Source organism: Dendropsophus ebraccatus, chromosome 1, assembly GCF_027789765.1.
Source record: "Dendropsophus ebraccatus isolate aDenEbr1 chromosome 1, aDenEbr1.pat, whole genome shotgun sequence".
NCBI lineage: Eukaryota > Metazoa > Chordata > Amphibia > Anura > Hylidae > Dendropsophus > Dendropsophus ebraccatus.
Window position 1 is genome coordinate 4,838,179 of NC_091454.1, and position 23,947 is coordinate 4,862,125.

General features: G+C 50.0%; 1 protein-coding gene across 1 annotated transcript; it reads left to right on the forward strand.

Annotated features, from left to right (window-relative positions):
• Window positions 1-23,139, forward strand: LOC138787092 (zinc finger CCCH-type antiviral protein 1-like). The gene is made up of 4 exons (XM_069964232.1): window positions 1-402; window positions 5,498-5,633; window positions 13,771-14,354; window positions 22,476-23,139. The coding sequence occupies exons 1-3, from the start codon at window positions 56-58 to the stop codon at window positions 14,101-14,103; spliced, it is 816 nt and encodes a 271-aa protein (XP_069820333.1). The 5' UTR covers window positions 1-55; the 3' UTR covers window positions 14,104-14,354; window positions 22,476-23,139.
• Window positions 23,140-23,947: the final 808 nt, after the last annotated feature.

Sequence of the window (23,947 nt, forward strand, 5' to 3'; positions counted from 1 at the left end):
GAGTATCATTCCTCTCAGCATAGAGCGATCATGGCGTCACACCTGGCAGCCCCACATGATCAGTCCTGCTTCTGATAACTCCGCACAAAGCTTTTCCTATAGTAATTGCTCCAGGGGCCCCAGGATCATGTCGGACTCCAGAGTTACCGCCGTCCTGACCAAGGTTCTCTGCTCCCATGGGGGTCGGCTGCAAAAGGACCTGCTGTCCGGGTTCATGAAGCTTTCCAGCAAGAAGATAGAACAAATCCTACGGGATGACCCCCAGAAGTTCACCGTGGTTCAGGGGCAGGTCCTGGCCCGAAGCCCCGTGAGGATCTGTGTCAAATATCTTAAATATGAAGCAGAAGAGGAGTGCGAGAAACTTCACCTGTGCCGATACTATCTACGGGGCAGGTGCAAAAGGTGGGTGAGGGGGTAGAGAGTACTAATGTACAGGACAGGAGGAGGAGGGGACCGGGGAGTAATGTACAGGAGGAGGAGGAGGAGGTGACCGGGGAGTAATGTACAGGACAGGAGGAGGAGGAGGTGACCGGGGAGTAATGTACAGGACAGGAGGAGGAGGCGGTGACCGGGGAGTAATGTACAGGACAGGAGGAGGAGGAGGTGACCGGGGAGTAATGTACAGGAGGAGGAGGAGGAGGAGGTGACCGGGGAGTAATGTACAGGAGGAGGAGGAGGAGGTGACCGGGGAGTAATGTACAGGACAGGAGGAGGAGGTGACCGGGGAGTAATGTACAGGACAGGAGGAGGAGGAGGAGGTGACCGGGGAGTAATGTACAGGACAGGAGGAGGAGGTGACCGGGGAGTAATGTACAGGACAGGAGGAGGAGGTGACCGGGGAGTAATGTACAGGACAGGAGGAGGAGGAGGTGACCGGGGAGTAATGTACAGGAGGAGGAGGAGGAGGTGACCGGGGAGTAATGTACAGGAGGAGGAGGTGACCGGGGAGTAATGTACAGGAGGAGGAGGAGGTGACCGGGGAGTAATTTACAGGAGGACGAGGAGGTGACCGGGGAGTAATGTACAGGACAGGAGGAGGAGGTGGCCGGGGAGTAATGTACAGGAGGAGTAGGTGACCGGGGAGTAATGTACAGGAGGAGGAGGAGGTGACCAGGGAGTAATGTACAGGAGGAGGAGGAGGAGGTGACCAGGGAGTAATGTACAGGAGGAGGAGGAGGTGACCGGGGAGTAATGTACCGGAGGAGGAGGTGACCGGGGAGTAATGTACAGGACAGGAGGAGGAGGTGACCGGGGAGTAATGTACAGGACAGGAGGAGGAGGTGACCGGGGAGTAATGTACAGGAGGAGGAGGAGGTGACCGGGGAGTAATGTACAGGAGGAGGAGGAGGTGACCGGGGAGTAATGTACAGGACAGGAGGAGGAGGTGACCGGGGAGTAATGTACAGGACAGGAGGAGGAGGTGACCGGGGAGTAATGTACAGGACAGGAGGAGGAGGTGACCGGGGAGTAATGTACAGGAGGAGGAGGTGACCGGGGAGTAATGTACAGGACAGGAGGAGGAGGAGGTGACCGGGGAGTAATGTACAGGACAGGAGGAGGAGGAGGTGGCCGGGGAGTAATGTACAGGACAGGAGGAGGTGACCGGGGAGTAATGTACAGGAGGAGGAGGAGGTGACCGGGGAGTAATGTACAGGAGGAGGAGGAGATGACCGGGGAGTAATGTACAGGAGGAGGAGGAGGTGACCGGGGAGTAATGTACAGGAGGAGGAGGAGGTGACCAGGGAGTAATGTACAGGACAGGAGGAGGAGGAGACCGGGGAGTAATGTACAGGAGGAGGAGGAGGTGACCAGGGAGTAATGTACAGGACAGGAGGAGGAGGAGGAGACCGGGGAGTAATGTACAGGACAGGAGGAGGAGGAGGAGGTGACCGGGGAGTAATGTACAGGAGGAGGAGGAGGAGGTGACCGGGGAGTAATGTACAGGACAGGAGGAGGAGGAGGAGACCGGGGAGTAATGTACAGGACAGGAGGAGGAGGAGGAGGTGACCGGGAGTAATGTACAGGACAGGAGGAGGAGGAGGAGGTGACCGGGGAGTAATGTACAGGACAGGAGGAGGAGGAGGTGACCGGGGAGTAATGTACAGGAGGAGGAGGAGGAGGTGACCGGGGAGTAATGTACAGGACAGGAGGAGGAGGAGGAGGTGACCGGGGAGTAATGTACAGGAGGAGGAGGAGGAGGTGACCGGGGAGTAATGTACAGGACAGGAGGAGGAGGAGGAGACCGGGGAGTAATGTACAGGACAGGAGGAGGAGGAGGAGGTGACCGGGAGTAATGTACAGGACAGGAGGAGGAGGAGGAGGTGACCGGGGAGTAATGTACAGGACAGGAGGAGGAGGAGGTGACCGGGGAGTAATGTACAGGACAGGAATCACTATCTACGATATCATCAAGGAAAATATGAAGGCACGAGGATAGTGGGACTGGATAAGATCTCCCCTAATATTAGGGGTGGTGACACGACGGGATCTCTATTGAGATCCGAGGCACGCTGGATCTTTCAACTAGAGACGATGGCACCCCGAGGACTGAATGAGGAACTACTTTTCTCTGGGTTTTATAAGAAGTAATTATCTATTTGCATCTTTTGTACATGGCCCCAGTCTACTTTGTAGGTTTTATTACTTATCATTTATATTTATATTTTCATTATTTATAAAGTTAGTTATATACTATATATTAAGGTTTTTCCGTCTTCCTTTTTAATTTTTAAAAAAAAATTTTTTTTTTTTTTTTTTTTTTTCACAGGGGCGTGTGGGTGGGTGGGGGTGGATTGTTTGTTTTGATGTGGGGGTCATATACATATACACATTTTTTGTGGTGTGGGGTGGGGGGGTGGGAGGTGTGTGTGTGGGGGGGGGGTCTGGTGGTGTTGAGGGACGAGGGTATTGAGCTTAATTTTCACATAGGATGGGGATGAGCATATACTAGGTTACGGGGTTATTGGGCATAATTTCACATAGGATGGGGATGAGCATATACTAGGTTACGGGGTTATTGGGCATAATTTCACATAGGATGGGGATGAGTATACATTAGGCACATATTACACTTTTGTGTTTTTAAATATATATTTGTTTACACATTCTTCACGGATACACATAGATTTTTTAATAGGTGCTGCACATTTCAAATACATTTTTTTTTTTTTTTTTTTGTTCTGAAGACGGGGGGAGTAAAAGGGAAATAAAGAGGAAAAAAGAAAAGAAGATATGTGAATATATTATGGGTTTAGATTTGGGGTGTTGTTATGAAGGTTCCCCTGTCCTTGTGTTATTCATGGTAGACTATGGGTGGATATATCTAAGGCATATTTTGGCATAGATTATTAACTGCTATATTATTTTATATTTAATTATGTGGAGATTCGGAGATGTACAGTGACCCCGGTCCTGAGGTTTGACCTTGGTCATAATATTTATTTTTGTCCTTGGTCAAGCATCATGCCCCTTCGATGAGAGTGATCCCGTTTGTGTGCATGAGCTTCTTGGTTTAGCTCATGATACACTGGTTAGGTTATATTTACATATTTGGGATTTTAATATATATATATGGTTATGTGTTTTAGATATTTATATGGTGGTGGTCATGTATTATTCTTATCTTATAATAAATTATTGTGTATTTGGATACATTTTCTACGATAGATTTGGTGGGTGATCAGGAGTATTGGATTAGTATGAGCAATTCATTTTATTTTATATAAATATTTTTTTTCCCCTATGTGTTTTGGTTTTTACATGTAGGGGCTTAATTTGTGTCATTTGCATAATTTATACATTATATATCTAATATTGTTATCAGCATTTTGGTTATGGTCACATGTATGAATGTGGGGTGTGATTGAACATAGGGGCATTGCTTAATTATTGATTTTTCGTTAATTATTTTAACGATCATGGGGTTAGTTATAAATTACATCTTATTGATTATTGTTTTGTGATATGAATTATATTTATATATTTTTCATTTATTGTTGGAGTTGATACATAAACATTAATTATTGTACATTATTTACGTGCTCACTAACTATTATTATTTTTATACATTGTTATATTTATATCCTGTTTTGTATTCACATCCACCACCACATACTTGACAGTTATTTTGATTTTGTGCTGGATTCGCCTGGATGTAGTAAATGATGCAATATATTTTGGTCATGTGACAGGTGAACACCATCGAGTCATGTGATCACTGGGTCAGGTGATGTTTGGGATGGACTATGGACTGACAAGCGTTTACGCTTGACGCATTAGGCATGACGAATGACGTAGGACGTAAAACGCATCACGTGGGACGCTAGGCGTGTGACGTAGGACGCTAAACGCATGACGTACATGATATCACGTGATATGGACGCATCACGTGACAGGTTCCTGGTTTACACGCGTCATTGATTCCCATTTCCGTCGTGGGGGCCATGTTGGATGCCGGTTTGGCGGTGATGATGTTCCACCTGTGAGTACTGCCATGGCTGGCTGATTATTGGTTTATTCATTATGTGTGGGGTATAAAACAATCTACTTTGAGAGGTGCTACACAGTCCCCTGATGAAGTCAGCACTGTGCTGACGGAACGCGTGGGGTAGGGTTAGTACCGGGGTCACTCTCATCTCCTCCTGTCTTTTATTCGGTTTGTACATTTTTTGCACATATACCATATATATATAATTTTTTGTATTTTGATATATTGTATTGATTTACTTTTTTGTGCATGTTGTACCGCTTACTGTATGGATTCATGGGAGGGATGCCTGCTATCTAGGCATGTGACATTTGCTCATGTGGGAGATCCCGGTTGGTGGGGTGATTGATTGTATTCTCCCCCCTTAGAGTTGGGTTTTATTGCTGTATACAGCCTTTCTTGTTTTTTCTGTGTGTTTTCTCTTATCTTTTGTATAATAAAATTTTGTTGAATTATTTTTGGATGTGCAGTACTTTATTATCCTCAGATTCTTTTTCTTTTTTGTCATGTACAGGACAGGAGGCGGAGGTGACCGGGGAGTAATGTACAGGAGGAGGAGGAGGAGGAGGAGGAGGTGACCGGGGAGTAATGTACAGGACAGGAGGAGGAGGAGGAGGTGACAGGGGAGTAATGTACAGGACAGGAGGAGGAGGAGGTGACCGGGGAGTAATGTACAGGACAGGAGGCGGAGGTGACCGGGGAGTAATGTACAGGAGGAGGAGGAGGAGGAGGAGGAGGTGACCGGGGAGTAATGTACAGGACAGGAGGCGGAGGTGACCGGGGAGTAATGTACAGGAGGAGGAGGAGGAGGAGGAGGAGGAGGAGGAGGAGGTGACCGGGGAGTAATGTTCAGGACAGGCCACTCCCTGCCCTCCATTCTCCTTCCTGTTGATAGCTATGTCTGTCATACAAACCTAAACAGACAGGCAATAATCAGTTTCCCATACCAGTCATTAGATATCACACATAAAGCCTCAGAAAAAAAAATGTCACGTCTTTCTTCTGTTTTAGGGCACAGTGCACATTGTCCCATGATATTTCATCAGCTCATAACCGGACGGTGCTGAAGGCCAATGCGATTGGTAGACTGAATGAGGATGAGATAAAAGTTCTCCTGCTTCAGAATGATAACCAACTACTACCAGGGGTGAGAACAATACAAGAGCTCATAGAATTTAAAACAACTGTTCAGAGCACATTGTCGCCTTACAAAGAACATTCCAGATAATCACGTAGCATTTATTGTAGATTTGTCTATTATTTTATTAAATGAAATCATGGTCCTTTTACACAGAGAGATTTATCTGACAGATTATTGAAGCCAAAGCCAGGAAGGTTTGTGAAAAGAGGAGGAATCTCAGTCTTTCCTTTATGACCTGTTCTCTGTTTATAGTCTGTTCCTGGCTTTGGCTTCAATAATCTGTCAGATAACTCTTTCTGTGTAAAATGACCCTCAGGACCAGCAGGGATCCTGGCTCTCACAAGCCTGTTAGTTTCTCTATAAGAAGGCATTGACATTATATAAAAAAAAAAAAATTTTTATTAAATCAATATCAATTTGATAGTATATTTGTTATATACAGGTTTCCTTCTTGTTTTGTATGGGGCATCCACATTCTATAACAGTATGGTGCTTACATAGGGGGCAGCCATGTTCAAATCAGCAGATTATAGAGATGTAGCTGTAGTCCTATAGCAGTTTGGGCGGCACACAGCCCATAGAAGTACATAGGCACACCTATACTATCTGTAAGGACCTGTGATGATGTATGTCATCAGGTTCTTGTAGGCAGAGTCTGCACAGATGATAGTGATAGGGAAATGAGCATTATATCGGGGGGTTGATGAGAGAAGTATCTTAGAAAGAGGGGGTGCAGTGTCCCAGGTGTGCCACTGCTGTTTAGCAAGTATTTAGGTATTCTGTGTATATACTCTGGGCTGAAGGCCGTATTCTGCACTCCCACCACTAGGTGTCTCATTACATTCTATGCACTACACTACAAGGCACAGCTGAAGGGAAGTGCAACAGGGGTTAACTGTGGATGTACTATTCTCTGTATGCCACTGTATGTTACACTGACTGTGAGCCAATCACTGAGCTGTGTGCCTCACAGATGTCCCACCTCTATCCAGCTAACCTATCAGAGGTTATATTGACAGTCACCTGGTGTCCTTCTCCTCCGATCTCCTGCCAGCTCCCTGAGACTTTATATAGTGGGGGAAGCAGGCCATGTATGACATGTGATCAGACTGTAGTCTAGTGAGTAGTGAGTGGAGAGTAGTACAGAGAGGCTCCAGTGGGTGAGGTAGTTAGTATTTCTTATAAAGTTCCAGCATTAGCCATGCTGGACTAATAATGGAGGAGACACACAGCCGGGACAACTAAGGAGGAAACCCACAGCCGGGACAACTAAGGAAGAGACCCACAGCCGGGACAACTAAGGAGGAGACACACAGCCGGGACAACTAAGGAGGAGACCCACAGCCGGGACAACTAAGGAGGAGACCCACAGCCGGGACAACTAAGGAGGAGACCCACAGCCGGGACAACTAAGGAAGAGACCCACAGCCGGGACAACTAAGGAGGAGACACACAGCTGGGACAACCAAGGAGGAGACCCACAGCCGGGACAACTAAGGAGGAGACACACAGCCGGGACAACTAAGGAGGAAACCCCCAGCCGGGACAACTAAGGAGGAGACCCCCAGCCGGGACAACTAAGGAGGAGACCCCCAGCCGGGACAACTAAGGAGGAGACCCACAGCCGGGACAACTAAGGAGGAAACCCACAGCCGGGACAACTAAGGAGGAAACACACAGCTGGGACAACTAAGGAGGAGACACACAGCCGGGACAACTAAGGAGGAGACACACAGCTGGGACAACTAAGGAGGAAACCCCCAGCCGGGACAACTAAGGAGGAGACCCACAGCGGGAACAACTAAGGAGGAGACCCACAGCCGGGACAACTAAGGAGGAGACACACAGCCGGGACAACTAAGGAGGAGACACACAGCCGGGACAACTAAGGAGGAAACCCCCAGCCGGGACAACTAAGGAAGAGACCCACAGCCAGGACAACTAAGGAGGAAACACGCAGCCGGGACAACTAAGGAGGAGACACACAGCCGGGACAACTAAGGAGGAAACACACAGCCGGGACAACTAAGGAGGAAACCCACAGCCGGCACAACTAAGGAGGAAACTCACAGCCGGGACAACTAAGGAGGAAACCCACAGCCGAGACAACTAAGGAGGAAACACACAGCCGGGACAACTAAGGAGGAGACACACAGCCGGGACAATTAAGGAGGAAACCCCCAGCCGGGACAACTAAGGAGGAGACCCACAGCCGGGACAACTAAGGAGGAGAACCACAGCCGGGACAACTAAGGAGGAGAACCACAGCCGGGACAACTAAGGAGAAAACCTCCAGCCGGGACAACTAAGGAGGAGACCCACAGCCGGGACAACTAAGGAGGAGACCCACAGCCGGGACAACTAAGGAGGAGACCCACAGCCGGGACAACTAAGGAGGAGACCCACAGCCAGGACAACTAAGGAGGAGACACACAGCCAGGACAACTAAGGAGGAGACACACAGCCGGGACAACTAAGGAGGAAACCTCCAGCCGGGACAACTAAGGAGGAGACCCACAGCCGGGACAACTAAGGAGGAAACACGCAGCCGTTATGACTAAGGAAGAAACCCCCAGCCGGGACAACTAAGGGGGAAACCCACAGCCGGGACAACTAAGGAGGAAACCTCCAGCCGGGACAACTAAGGAGGAGACCCACAGCCGGGACAACTAAGGAGGAGACACACAGCCGGGACAACTAAGGAGGAGACCCACAGCCGGGACAACTAAGGAGGAGACCCACAGCCGGGACAGCTAAGGAGGAGACCCACAGCTGGGACAACTAAGGAGGAGACACACAGCCGGGACAACTAAGGAGGAGACCCACAGCCGGGACAGCTAAGGAGGAGACCCACAGCCGGGACAACTAAGGAGGAAACACGCAGCCGGGACAACTAAGGAGGAAACACGCAGCCGTTATGACTAAGGAAGAAACCCCCAGCCGGGACAACTAAGGGGGAAACCCACAGCCGGGACAACTAAGGAGGAAACCTCCAGCCGGGACAACTAAGCAAGAGACCCACAGCCGGGACAACTAAGGAGGAGACACACAGCCGGGACAACTAAGGAGGAGACCCACAGCCGGGACAACTAAGGAGGAGACCCACAGCTGGGACAACTAAGGAGGAGACACACAGCCGGGACAACTAAGGAGGAGACACACAGCCGGGACAACTAAGGAGGAAACCTCCAGCCGGGACAACTAAGGAGGAGACCCACAGCCGGGACAACTAAGGAGGAAACACGCAGCCGTTATGACTAAGGAAGAAACCCCCAGCCGGGACAACTAAGGAGGAAACCTCCAGCTGGGACAACTAAGGAGGAGACCCACAGCCGGGACAACTAAGGAGGAGACACACAGCCGGGACAACTAAGGAGGAGACCCACAGCCGGGACAACTAAGGAGGAGACCCACAGCCGGGACAGCTAAGGAGGAGACACACAGCTGGGACAACCAAGGAGGAGACCCACAGCCGGGACAACTAAGGAGGAGACACACAGCCGGGACAACTAAGGAGGAAACCCCCAGCCGGGACAACTAAGGAGGAAACCCCCAGCCGGGACAACTAAGGAGGAGACACACAGCTGGGACAACTAAGGAGGAGACCCACAGCCGGGACAACTAAGGAGGAGACACACAGCCGGGACAACTAAGGAGGAAACCCACAGCCGGGACAACTAAGGAGGAAACACACAGCCGGGACAACTAAGGAGGAGACACACAGCCGGGACAACTAAGGAGGAGACACACAGCTGGGACAACTAAGGAGGAAACCCCCAGCCGGGACAACTAAGGAGGAGACCCACAGCGGGAACAACTAAGGAGGAGACCCACAGCCGGGACAACTAAGGAGGAGACACACAGCCGGGACAACTAAGGAGGAAACCCCCAGCCGGGACAACTAAGGAAGAGACCCACAGCCAGGACAACTAAGGAGGAAACACGCAGCCGGGACAACTAAGGAGGAGACACACAGCTGGGACAACTAAGGAGGAAACACACAGCCGGGACAACTAAGGAGGAAACCCCCAGCCGGGACAACTAAGGAGGAGACCCACAGCCGGGACAACTAAGGAGGAGACCCACAGCCGGGACAACTAAGGAGGAGACCCACAGCCGGGACAACTAAGGAGAAAACCTCCAGCCGGGACAACTAAGGAGGAGACCCACAGCCGGGACAACTAAGGAGGAGACCCACAGCCGGGACAACTAAGGAGGAGACCCACAGCCGGGACAACTAAGGAGGAGACCCACAGCCGGGACAACTAAGGAGGAGACACACAGCCAGGACAACTAAGGAGGACACACACAGCCGGGACAACTAAGGAGGAGACACACAGCCGGGACAACTAAGGAGGAAACCTCCAGCCGGGACAACTAAGGAGGAGACCCACAGCCGGGACAACTAAGGAGGAAACACGCAGCCGTTATGACTAAGGAAGAAACCCCCAGCCGGGACAACTAAGGGGGAAACCCACAGCCGGGACAACTAAGGAGGAAACCTCCAGCCGGGACAACTAAGGAGGAGACCCACAGCCGGGACAACTAAGGAGGAGACACACAGCCGGGACAACTAAGGAGGAGACCCACAGCCGGGACAGCTAAGGAGGAGACCCACAGCCGGGACAACTAAGGAGGAAACACGCAGCCGGGACAACTAAGGAGGAAACACGCAGCCGTTATGACTAAGGAAGAAACCCCCAGCCGGGACAACTAAGGGGGAAACCCACAGCCGGGACAACTAAGGAGGAAACCTCCAGCCGGGACAACTAAGCAAGAGACCCACAGCCGGGACAACTAAGGAGGAGACACACAGCCGGGACAACTAAGGAGGAGACCCACAGCCGGGACAGCTAAGGAGGAGACCCACAGCCGGGACAACTAAGGAGGAAACACGCAGCCGGGACAACTAAGGAGGAAACACGCAGCCGTTATGACTAAGGAAGAAACCCCCAGCCGGGACAACTAAGGGGGAAACCCACAGCCGGGACAACTAAGGAGGAAACCTCCAGCCGGGACAACTAAGCAAGAGACCCACAGCCGGGACAACTAAGGAGGAGACACACAGCCGGGACAACTAAGGAGGAGACCCACAGCCGGGACAACTAAGGAGGAGACCCACAGCTGGGACAACTAAGGAGGAGACACACAGCCGGGACAACTAAGGAGGAGACACACAGCCGGGACAACTAAGGAGGAAACCTCCAGCCGGGACAACTAAGGAGGAGACCCACAGCCGGGACAACTAAGGAGGAAACACGCAGCCGTTATGACTAAGGAAGAAACCCCCAGCCGGGACAACTAAGGGGGAAACCCACAGCCGGGACAACTAAGGAGGAAACCTCCAGCTGGGACAACTAAGGAGGAGACCCACAGCCGGGACAACTAAGGAGGAGACACACAGCCGGGACAACTAAGGAGGAGACCCACAGCCGGGACAACTAAGGAGGAGACCCACAGCCGGGACAGCTAAGGAGGAAACACGCAGCCGTTATGACTAAGGAAGAAACCCCCAGCCGGGACAACTAAGGGGGAAACCCACAGCCGGGACAACTAAGGAGGAAACCTCCAGCCGGGACAACTAAGGAGGAGACCCACAGCCGGGACAACTAAGGAGGAGACACACAGCCGGGACAACTAAGGAGGAGACCCACAGCCGGGACAACTAAGGAGGAGACCCACAGCCGGGACAACTAAGGAGGAGACCCACAGCCGGGACAGCTAAGGAGGAGACCCACAGCCGGGACAACTAAGGAGGAGACACACAGCCGGGACAACTAAGGAGGAGACCCACAGCCGGGACAGCTAAGGAGGAGACCTACAGCCGGGACAACTGAGGAGACACACAGCCGGGACAACTAAGGAGGAAACACAGCCGGGACAACTAAGGAAGAGACACACAGCCGGGACAACTAAGGAGGAAACACACAACCGGGACAACTAAGACGGAGACACACAGCCGGACAACCAAGGAGGAGACCCACAGCTGGGACAACTAAGGAGGAGACACACAGCCGGGACAACTAAGGAGGAGACCCACAGCTGGGACAACTAAGGAGGAGACACACAGCCGGGACAACTAAGGAGGAGACCCACAGCTGGGACAACCAAGGAGGAGACTCACAGCTGGGACAACTAAGGAGGAGACACACAGCCGGGACAACTAAGGAGGAGACCCACAGCTGGGACAACTAAGGAGGAGACACACAGCCGGGACAACTAAGGAGGAAACCCCCAGCCCGGACAACTAAGGAGGAAACACACAGCCGGGACAACTAAGGAGGAAACCCCCAGCCGGGACAACTGAGGAGGAGACACACAGCCGGGACAACTAAGGAGGAAACCCCCAGCCGGGAACACTAAGGAGGAGACCCAAAGCCGGGAACACTAAGGAGGAGACCCACAGCTGGGACAACTAAGTAGGAGACCCACAGCTGGGACAACTAAGGAGGAGACCCACAGCTGGGACAACCAAGGAGGAGACCCACAGCCGGGACAACTAAGGAGGAGACCCACAGCCGGGACAACTAAGGAGGAGACCCACAGCCGGGACAACTAAGGAGGAAACACACAGCCGGGACAACTAAGGAGGAGACCCAGAGCTGGGACAACTAAGGAGGAGACCCAGAGCCGGGACAACTAAGGAGGAGACACACAGCCGGGACAACTAAGGAGGAGACACACAGCCGGGACAACTAAGGAGGAGACCCACAGCCGGGACAACTAAGGAGGAGACCCACAGCCGGGACAGCTAAGGAGGAAACACGCAGCCGTTATGACTAAGGAAGAAACCCCCAGCCGGGACAACTAAGGGGGAAACCCACAGCCGGGACAACTAAGGAGGAAACCTCCAGCCGGGACAACTAAGGAGGAGACCCACAGCCGGGACAACTGAGGAGGAGACACACAGCCGGGACAACTAAGGAGGAAACCCCCAGCCGGGACAACTAAGGAGGAGACACACAGCCGGACAACCAAGGAGGAGACCCACAGCTGGGACAACTAAGGAGGAGACCCAAAGCCGGGACAACTAAGGAGGAGACCCACAGCTGGGACAACTAAGGAGGAGACCCACAGCTGGGACAACTAAGGAGGAGACCCACAGCTGGGACAACCAAGGAGGAGACCCACAGCTGGGACAACTAAGGAGGAGACCCACAGCCGGGACAACTAAGGAGGAGACCCACAGCCAGGACAACTAAGGAGGAAACACACAGCCGGGACAACTAAGGAGGAGACCCAGAGCCGGGACAACTAAGGAGGAAACACACAGCCGTGACAACTAAGGAGGAAACCCACAGCCGGGACAACTAAGGAGGAGACACACAGCCGGGACAACTAAGGAGGAAACCCCCAGCCGCGACAACTAAGAAGGAGACACACAGCCGGACAACCAAGGAGGAGACCCACAGCCGGGATAACTAAGGAGGAGACCCAAAGCCGGGACAACTAAGGAGGAGACCCAAAGCCGGGACAACTAAGGAGGAGACCCACAGCCGGGACAACTAAGGAGGAGACCCACAGCTGGGACAACTAAGGAGGAGACACACAGCTGGGACAACTAAGGAGGAAACACACAGCCGGGACAACTAAGGAGGAAACACACAGCCGGGACAACTAAGGAGGAGACACACAGCCCGGGACAACTAAGGAGGAATCCCACAGTCGGGACAACTAAGGAGGAGACACACAGCCGGGACAACTAAGGAGGAGACACACAGCCGGGACAACTAAGGAGCGGCTCCGTAAGAAGTATTTCATGGTCCTGGAGCTGCCGCCAGTCTCCACACCTGAACCAGGCGACAGCCACAAAATCTGAAAGCTGTGGAGAAGATGTGTATAGAGGAGGGGGACACAATCCTGCTGCAGGGTCTGCTAAGCTGGTCAAGACCTCCGGGAAATGTCCGACCTCGGTAACTGAGAACAAAGGTTTCTTCACCAAATAGGAACTTCTCTTCTTCTGTATCAAATCTTATTTCATGGAATAAAATGATGAATAATTATTTATAAATCCTAGAATGTGATTATCACAGGTGAAGTTACCGACCAGAAATATGGTCAATAGGTGGTTGGCAGCAGATCAGATACTTATTTTCCCCACTGTATACACATATATATATATTTTCTCTGTTCTCTCCCGCAGGTCTGTGTGAAGTATATACATGAGACATGTGATTCCGATATGGATTGTCCGTGGCTTCACATCTGTGGTTATTTTACACGAGGACAATGTCATCATTTCACTTGTAAATTCTCCCACAACCTCCTGGAGTTGAGTTCTGATCTGTTACTCACTCGCCATGGTATGTCTCAGGAGTCTATTCACAACTTTCAGATGCTTTGTACAGTGAAACACCATGAAAATCTAGAAGAGATAAGAAAAAAGAAGTATGAAGAGAAGAGATCAGGAGAAGAGAGGAGATTGGGAAAAGGGAGGAGATCGGGAAAAGGGAGGAGATCGGGAGAAGAAAAGTGATCGGGAGAAGAAAGGAAATCGGAAGAAGGGAGGAGATCGGGAAAAGAGAGAAGATCGGGAGAAGAGAGAAGATCGGGAGAAGAGAGGAGATCGGGAGAAGAGAGAAGATCAGGAGAAGAATGGGGTTCAGGGGAAGAAGCAGCCTGCAGCACAGAAGGGCAGAGGAAGAGGGAAGAAGAAGAACAGAAAGAAGGGGGCAGCTCGGGATGGGACAGACAGCAAGAGCCAAGGACCACAATACGAAAGAGCAGGTGTGAGATAAGTATATACTGAGGAGACACTATATATACTGGCGGTATAAGAGCACTACCTGATAAAAATAATTTGGATGATTTGTGTGTAATGTAATGATGATAGATGTGTGATGTAATCACATCTCCAAACTCTCCCGGACACTCCTGATTTTAGGGCGATGTCCCACTGTATTTGTCCTGTTCCCCCCGCACCGGCCCTGGGTGCTGCAAGCAGACCTTTTAACCATCAGCATGTGGTGAGCCCCCGGATGATGTTGTTGCGGTGGGACGGCCGGTCACTTGCTGTTAGGATTGGGACAGGGAGACACAAGGACAGGTGAGCCCTGAAGCTGGCACCCACCCCGCTGTTCCTACCTTCTTGCCTCAGATGGTCTAAAATAGCAAATGGACAACTGGACGGCAGTCCCTAGGCTGGCTGAGTGAAACACAGAACAATACAAGACAGACAAAACACAATAAGGAGAAGTCAGAAGTCCAAGTCAAATACCAAACAGGCAGCACAGTACAAAATCGTGTCCAAAGGGGTAGTCGAAGGGTTAATAGCAGAAGTCAGGTAACCAGGAATCAAATACAGACTAAAGGCTAGGTCAAGTAACTCTAGGGTGAACCAGGTACTATCGCAGGCGAGGAATGAGAGCTCAGGGCTGATACTTATGGAGCCTGGAGTCCCAGCCCCGGACCTGATTGGTCCTGCCCAGATACAGACATCTAACTGGTGAGTCAGCTGTCAGTCAATAATTAGTGAACACACACAACACCTAAGCTGATCAGCCAGGGGAGTGAAACCCTGGCCTCTGCTACAACACAGAACAGCAGAGCAGAGTTAGTGAAAAACTAATGGCTGCTATGGACGCCGAGCCGAACGCCCGGCCCGAGTCCTAACAGAACCCCCCCCTGAGGAGGGGCCTCCGGACCCTCACGAAGACCTCCAGGCTTTTCAGGATACGAAAGATGAAAACTTTTTATTAAATCAGGGGCATGAAGATCTTGTGATGTTACCCATGTACGCTCCTCCGGGCCATACCCCTTCCAATGTACCAGATACTGTATGGTCCTACGAATTCTTCTTGAGTCGAGAATCCTTTCAATCTCGTACTCCAATTCACCTTGGACTACAACTGGAAGGGGAGGAGGACAAGCAACTGCTGGAGGAGTGTACTTCTTAAGGAGGCTCTTGTGGAATACAGGATGAATCTTTAATGATCGGGGTAACTGTAACTTAAATGACACAGGGTTAATAATTTCTGCAATGGGGAACGGGCCTATGTACCTGGGAGCAAATTTAGCTGAAGGCACACGAAGTCGGAGGTTCTTAGTGGACAACCACACTTTCTCACCCACTTCATACTGAGGACCAGAACGACGTCTACGGTTGGCATATTGGATATGTTTCTGTTGGGATACGGTTAGAGTCGCAAGACTCTCCGCCCAAACTGTGCACAGTTTTTGTGTAAGTTCTTTGACTGAAGTGAATTGAAACTCTTGATTAGGAACTGCTGAAAACCGGGGATGATAACCATAGTTACAATAGAAGGGGGTTAGTTGTGTGGACGTATTAACGTGGTTGTTCAAAGCAAATTCTGCCATAGGTAAATACTCAAACCATGCATTTTGATTATCAGATATGTAACACCTTAAGTACTGTTCAAGAGACTGATTAGTACGTTCTGTTTGTCCATTGGTTTCTGGATGGAATGCAGAAGAAAATGACAATGATATATTCAACAACTCACAAAATGCCCTCCAGAATTTTGATACAAATTGCACCCCTCGGTCTGAAACAATATTGGTAGGGATTCCGTGCAGACGGAGGATGTGACGTACAAACAGTTTTGCCAGGGATTTGGCGGTGGGAAGTTTTTTCAAGGCTATCAGGTGACACATCTTGCTAAATCGGTCTACTACCACCCAGATTACGGTCTTTCCCCGTGAGGGAGGAAGGTCCGTGACAAAGTCCATCGAAAGATGGGACCATGGACGACAAGGCAACGGAAGGGGCTGCAGCAGACCTTCAGGCAAAGACTGTGGGGTTTTGGCTCGTGCACATGTCTCACAGGACTTTACGTATTCCCTTACGTCTCTCTGCCATGAAGGCCACCAGCATGAACGAGACAACAGATAACCTGTCCCAGCTATGCCAGGATGACCAGCCAGTGTGGACGCATGAACCTCTTTCAACACTGCTAATCTAAGGTTTACAGGAACGAACAGCTTATCAGGAGGTACATCAGCTGGCGTGTTATTTTGAGATCTCAAAATTTCGTTTTTTAAGTTAACGGACATACTGGCCAACACAATGCCTGGGGGTAGGATGTTTTCAGGCTCTACCTCAGGCATATTATCAACACCAAAGCTCCTGGATAAGGCGTCTGCCTTAATATTCTTGGATCCCGGATGGTACGTAACAATAAAATTGAAACGGGTAAAAAACAATGCCCAACGGGCTTGACGGGGATTTAACCTTTTAGCTTTATCCAGGTATAACAGGTTCTTATGATCTGTCAAAACTGTAACCTGGTGTCTAGCTCCCTCCAGGAAATGCCTCCACTGATCGAAGGCCCATTTGATGGCCAAAAGTTCCCGATTACCAATGTCGTAATTAGCCTCGGAAGTGGAGAATCTCCTGGAGAAGTAAGCCACAGGTCTCAAATTGGTATAAGGTTCCCTGCCCTGAGAGAGTACCGCTCCTACACCGGACTCTGAGGCATCAACCTCAACCACGAATGGAAGCTCTAAATCAGGGTGAACCAAGACGGGGGCAGTAGAAAAACTCTTTTTCAACTGAGTAAACGCCTGTTCGGCCTCATTAGACCAAGAGGTTGGGTCCGCCCCTTTTTTCGTAAGTTCAGTCAATGGTTTGACAACTAATGAGAAATTGCGAATAAATTTTCTATAGAAATTTGCGAAGCCTAGAAACCTTTGGACCTCTTTCAAGGTAGTAGGTTTTGCCCATTCCCGTACTGCGGACACCTTTTTGGGATCCATTTGTACTGAATAAAGGGGTAAGAATGTACCCAAGGAACCCAACCTCTTTTACTCCAAAAAGACATTTGGAGAACTTAGCACACAAAGAATTTTTCCTAAGCCTGGATAACACCTCACGTACATGTCTCTGGTGGGAAGGCCAGTCTGGTGAGTAAATGAGGATGTCATCCAGGTATATCACGACGAATTGACCAAACAGATCACGAAATATGTCATTTACGAACCTTTGGAACACAGCAGGAGCATTACTGAGCCCAAAGGGCATCACCAGATATTCAAAGTGACCCTCGGGAGTGTTAAAAGCTGTTTTCCATTCATCGCCTTCCCGGATCCGAATCAAGTTATATGCCCCCCGAAGGTCAATTTTGGAGAACCAACGGGCACCTACAACTTGGTTTAAAAGATCCGGGATTAGGGGAAGGGGATGCTGGTCCTTTACGGTTATTTTATTAAGTTCTCTGTAATCTATACAAGGACGTAACCCGCCATCCTTCTCCACAAAGAAGAAGCCAGCACCCATAGGGGACACTGATGGGCGGATGTGACCCTTCCTCAAACTATCCTGTATGTATTGCCGCATCGACTCTCGTTCCGGGGGAGACAGGTTAAAAATCCGACCCTTAGGAAACCTGGCCCCGGACACAAGATCGATGGCACAATCATACGGACGGTGAGGAGGCAAGGCGTCAGCAACCGCCTCATCAAAAACATCACAAAAGTCCTCAATGAACTCGGGAAGAGCCAACATATCAGAAGCTGAACACAAGGACGGATAAATATAAGTCAAATGCGACTCACAAGAATTACCCCACTTGATCAATTCTGAGGTTCTCCAACTAAAGACAGGATTGTGGAGTCGTAACCATGGTAACCCAAGAATTACATCTGCGGCTAGTTTGTCCATAACAAAAAAGGAAATTTGTTCATGGTGGAGACAGCCAACCCCCATAGACACCTCAGGGGTACGGAACCTGATGTTACCCCCACTTAAAGGGGCAGAGTTGGCACCTGAAACAGAGAATGGGTAACAAAGCGGAATCAACTTTAACCCTAAGGACACAGCAACAGACATACGAATAAGACTCAGGGCTGCGCCTGAGTCTACCATGGCCTGACAGGAAAAAATAACATCACCAGAAAACAATTTAACGGGCAGTAAAAGCTTATCATAGATTTTTGGAGGTACCTGTGTGCCTGGGTGACCCTCCAGATCATCACCCAGGCACTGCCGTTTTCCCGGATGTTGATTAGGCCTTGACGGGCACTCTTGGACGTAGTGACCAGGTTTTCCGCAGTACAGACACAGCAAATTGTCCAATCGATGTTTCCTGCAGGTGGCAGCAGAGGTTGACCCCAATACCATAGGTTCCTCTGATAACGAGGTAGGAGAAGGAACTGTAACAAATCTAGGGGAGGTTACCTTGCTACCAACCAAGTGACCCTGACAAGGAACACTAGATGTCACCCCTTGCTTCTCCCACTTTCTCTCTCTAAGTCGTCTGTCAATGGAGATGGCTAAGGTCATCATGTCACTTAGAGAGTCAGGAGAGGGATGACTGACCATAGCATCTTTAATATTATCAGACAATCCCTGACGGTAAAAGGTTTTTAAAGGTGCGTCTGCCCACCCAGTCACCACACTCCACTGCCTAAACTCAGCCGAGTAGTCCTCAGCGGTGCGGTTACCTTGCTGGATGGACAACAAGTGAGCCTCGGCCAGGGCAGCATGATTAGGGTCATCATAGATCTGTCCTAGGGAGGAAAAAAAGGACTGGACTGAACTCTCTCTGGAGCTTCAACTGGTAATGACAAGGCCCAATCCTGGGGAGGCCCCTGGAGAAGGGACACAATCATGGCCACCCTCTCTGCTTCTCCAGAGAATGAATTAAACCGGAAATAAAGGTTACATGATTCTTTAAATGTTCTGAATTTCTCAGGATTACCGTCAAAACGGCCAGGCATGAGCATTTTAAGTCTAGTGGTCTGAACCGGTACTGCAACTTCGGCAGGTGTCGCAGTCGACTGGGTGGTGGCCTGAGTGAGGGAATCCACTCGGTCTGCCAGTTGAGTTACCACACCTGCAATACCGCTTATCCGGTTCACAAGTTCTTCTAAACGGTCAGTGACTGACGGCTCAGCAGACATGGTGAGCTGTCGTGTTTGCTGGCGTGGATTATTGGGCCTGCGATAATGTTAGGATTGGGACAGGGAGACACAAGAACAGGTGAGCCCTGAAGCTGGCACCCACCCCGCTGTCCCTACCTTCTTGCCTCAGATGGTCTAAAATAGCAAACGGACAACTGGACGGCAGTCCCTAGGCTGGCTGAGGGCTAAGACAGACAAAACACAATAAGGAGAAGTCAGAAGTCCAAGTCAAATACCAAACAGGCAGCACAGTACAAAATCGTGTCCAAAGGGGTAGTCGAAGGGTTAATAGCAGAAGTCAGGTAACCAGGAATCAAATACAGACTAAAGGCTAGGTCAAGTAACTCTAGGGTGAACCAGGTACTATCGCAGGCGAGGAATGAGAGCTCAGGGCTGATACTTATGGAGCCTGAAGTCCCAGCCCCGGACCTGATTGGGGCTGAGGCTCCAGGTCCTGCCCAGATACAGACATCTAACTGGTGAGTCAGCTGTCAGTCAATAATTAGTGAACACACACAACACCTAAGCTGATCAGCCAGGGGAGTGAAACCTTGGCCTCTGCTACAACACAGAACAGCAGAGCAGAGTTAGTGAAAAACATATGGCTGCTATGGACGCCGAGCCGAACGCTCGGCCCGAGTCCTAACACTTGCTACATGGAAGTGTGACGCCACTACTGTGGTGGATGGCCGAGATACAGCCGGACCTTAAGGGTTTTGTCACGTGACGCCAGTGCCTGGTGGGCACACAGGTGCTTTTATAGTGTAAGGTCGGTTGTACCCTTTTCCCCTGTGGTCGGTGTCCTGTCGGGTTGCTGCAGGGTCCCTTGGGTTAATGTAGTCACAGGTGGTCAATGCGGTGTAATGACCCTCCCGGATAGTGGTAGGACCCGCCACCCACAGATAGGGGAGAGGTCCCAAGGTTGTGGTGTGGTACTGTGCAAGTGGTGGTGAATAATCACAGACTCAGGGGGTAACGTTGACTAGGTTTACTACTTGTTAATATGCAGCAGGTGATACAACGAATCTTCAGGTACTGATACAGTTCCAATAAATACACAAACATAGAACCACCAGATCAGGGTGATAAGTGCTGAGTAGGATGTAGTAGAGTGGATAAGGTTGTACTGAGGTAGTAGAGAGGAGGATGCCGCGAGAGTCTCAACCCAAGCAGCAATGTGCTCCGCCAGGATGCTGGAGTGTATAGAAGAATACTTGAAGAAGAAACAACCTGTGCCCATGTATTGACTTTCCTATAGTCTTCACACCACCTTATGCCCACTAGTTTTGGCTGAACCGTACCAATGGGTGACACAAGGCCCAGAATTTGTTACCTGGGATGAGCTGAATGGTCAGAATTTTCTAGTTACACCCGCGCTGCAAGATGGAGTTCATAGACTTTACGCAACTTTGTCCCACCCGGATCAGTTCCTAGTTCTTTGGCTCTTTTGCGCATACTGTCCTGCACTGTAGTACTCCTAGTCATTGGCGGGGGCACTGTTCTGCGTCCTACCCATTCAGGGCACTGACTAAGACTCCGACTTGTTGGGGGGGGGGGGTCTGGCAGAGGGCAATGACACAGTCAAAACCACTGTGGAGAGCTATCTGAGCTGCATCCTTTCTCCACAGAATCTCAACTAAGACTCCTCTTTCACCCAAGGGACTAACTTCCTAACCAACATGTAAGGTGCGCTGTGGTTGGGTGGAAAGAGTGCAATAAAAGAGCAGAAAGGGAAGAGGTGACAGGATAGAAGAAAGTAAATATCCTACTGGTTCACAGAATCTGGTACATACAAACACAATAACCCTTTGAGACACTTCAACTGTGCAGCTTCCACACTTCAGTTATACAATACAGCGACATCTAGTGGTCATCTCTAGTAACACTTAAGCTGCAATAGGACTACAAAAAGTACGGGCGAAGGGTTTGGATAATAGTAACATCCCTAGTGGGACAACACAAGCGCTCCTAATAAGCAAACGCAGCATTCTGCCTCCAGTCACAAGAGGCCGCTCCCTCCCCATCATCACATTGTGTCCTCCACATCATCACACCAGCAGGTGGCAGTATGTCCTCCATATCATCACACCAGCAGTGAGCAATGTATCCCCCACATCATCACACCAGCAGGTGGCAGTATGTCCTCCATATCATCACACCAGCAGTGGGCAGTGTGTCCTCGACATCCTCACACCAGCAGGTGGCAGTATGTCCTCCATATCATCACAGCAGCAGTGGGCAGTGTGCCCTCGACATCATCACACCAGCAGGGTGGCAGTGTGTTCTCCACATTATCACACCAGCTGTGGGCAGTGTTTCCTCCACATCATCGCACCAGCAGTGGGCAGTGTGTCTTCCACATCATCACACCAGCAGAGGGCAGCTATTCATCTATTGACAACTAGCCTGTATATCACTTGTATAGAGAGGAGTCACAGCCCCGCCCCCTGGATGATATCACTGATATATAATATAATGACATGTGATCAGACATGAGATCCACACACCTTATAATACACAACCAGCTACTCATCTATTACTGCCCAGCCTGTATATCATGTGTATAGAGAGGTAGTCACAGCCCCACCCCCTGTATATCCTGTGTATGGAGAGGTAGTCACAGCCCCACCCCCTGTATATCCTGTGTATAGAGAAGGAGTCACAGCCCCACCCCCTGTATATCCTGTGTATAGAGGTAGTCACAGCCCCGCCCCCTGTATATCCTGTGTATAGAGAGGTAGTCACAGCCCCACCCCCTGTATATCCTGTGTATAGAGGTAGTCACAGCCCCGCCCCCTGTATATACTGTGTATAGAGAGGTAGTAACAGCCCCGCCCTCTTTCCTTGTAACATAGTATATCTTTCCTGTGTGCTTAGGGTTGGCATTATATTGATGGAGCAATGTCCGGCATTATTGCAGCTCTTAGTTAGTGGCCAAGTATACAGGGCGACTCCATTTCATATATTAATAGGTTGTGTATGTTCTAGGGTTCCAGACCCTGGGGAGATCAGGCAGCCGTGCAGTGTTTGAGAGTCACCTTGGAGACAACAACAACAACAACGATGATGATGATGATGATATTGGTGAAGCTCTGGAAACTCAGATGCACAAGATGATGAAGAATTGGTTAATTTGTCCACCAGAAAAGTCCAAAGACCAACTGGATTTACTGTTCAAAATGGCGGGAACACGTTCTAAAAACAAAAACCCCAAAGGAATCCAAGCTGGGCAGGCGTTTTTATCGTCTTCTACCCCATCTGCCCCCCAACCATCACAGACCTCTGTAAGTCCAGTCTGTCCTCCATCAGCTGCCGGGCCAAGCAAACCATAATAATCTTATAAAAGGTCCATTGGTTGCAGTTCTGTTTGGTGCCCCCCACCCATCCATTGCTCCAGTGCCACCTACAACGCCAAGGAGATTGGTAGATTCTACTTTTGAGAGTCCATCTCAACTATACAGACTGGTTGTCACCCCACACCATCCCTGCAGCAGGTCCTTCCAGTGCTCCATCCACATCTTATACCAGATCAGATGATTCTCCAACACAAGGTCCATCTGGTCATTGGGTAAAGCCCAACCTATCTCCAATTCTGCTGAATGTATATGTACATTGTATTGTATGTACTATAAACCTGTTTTGTTACACTTCCCTTTTATTGTTCCTATTGTGTTCATTTTGCCAAACTTAATAATGTTTATATAACATTGTCACTAAACGACTCCATCAGTCCATTAAAGTCTTTGGATCAGTCAGAAGTACAACCCAGTATACGCCAGCAATCCTTTTTTCGACAGGTTGCTGACATACCGTGGCTGAAGGCCAAAAGAAGGTAATGAGAGCATGCTCTACGGGTTAAACCCATTCAGTTTTATCTTGAACTAAAGAATTCTCTTAGTGAGGAGATGTTTCTGCCTCTTCCGAGCCTCTGAACCCAGCCTAAAGATCTTCAGGGATACCACACCTCAGAACGGCATTGTATGCCCACTATACTTCACCCTGGCTACCTCTTTCAGTGCCATTGACGACCTGCCACCATCTGCTGAAGGTATTGTTATTGCCACTGTTCAGGATCTTTTCCCCGTCTGTATGGAAGATGTCCAGTAAATGTTACCTGTTATGCTATAGAGTCCCAGTGTCTTGGTCTACGTTACATGCACAATATTAGGTGCACCCATCAGCCAGGACATGATTACATGGGAGCACCCCTGGGGAACCGCAATCTAACCCATGAAGCAAATCAAGCTGCCAGACAGTGAGCTCCTAGACGCTTGGCGCCATCTTGTGTTCTCTGCCGTGCATCCTCCACTCTTCTCCTCCCAGCTCATGCAGACCAGTGCCCAGCTGCACCCATCACAACACTTCTATAACATGGAAGTCGCCCCTTGCATAGTCACCCTGAACATCAGAATTCTCCAGCCTCCTCAATCATGGCTTCAGGACCACCAGCACACTCCAAC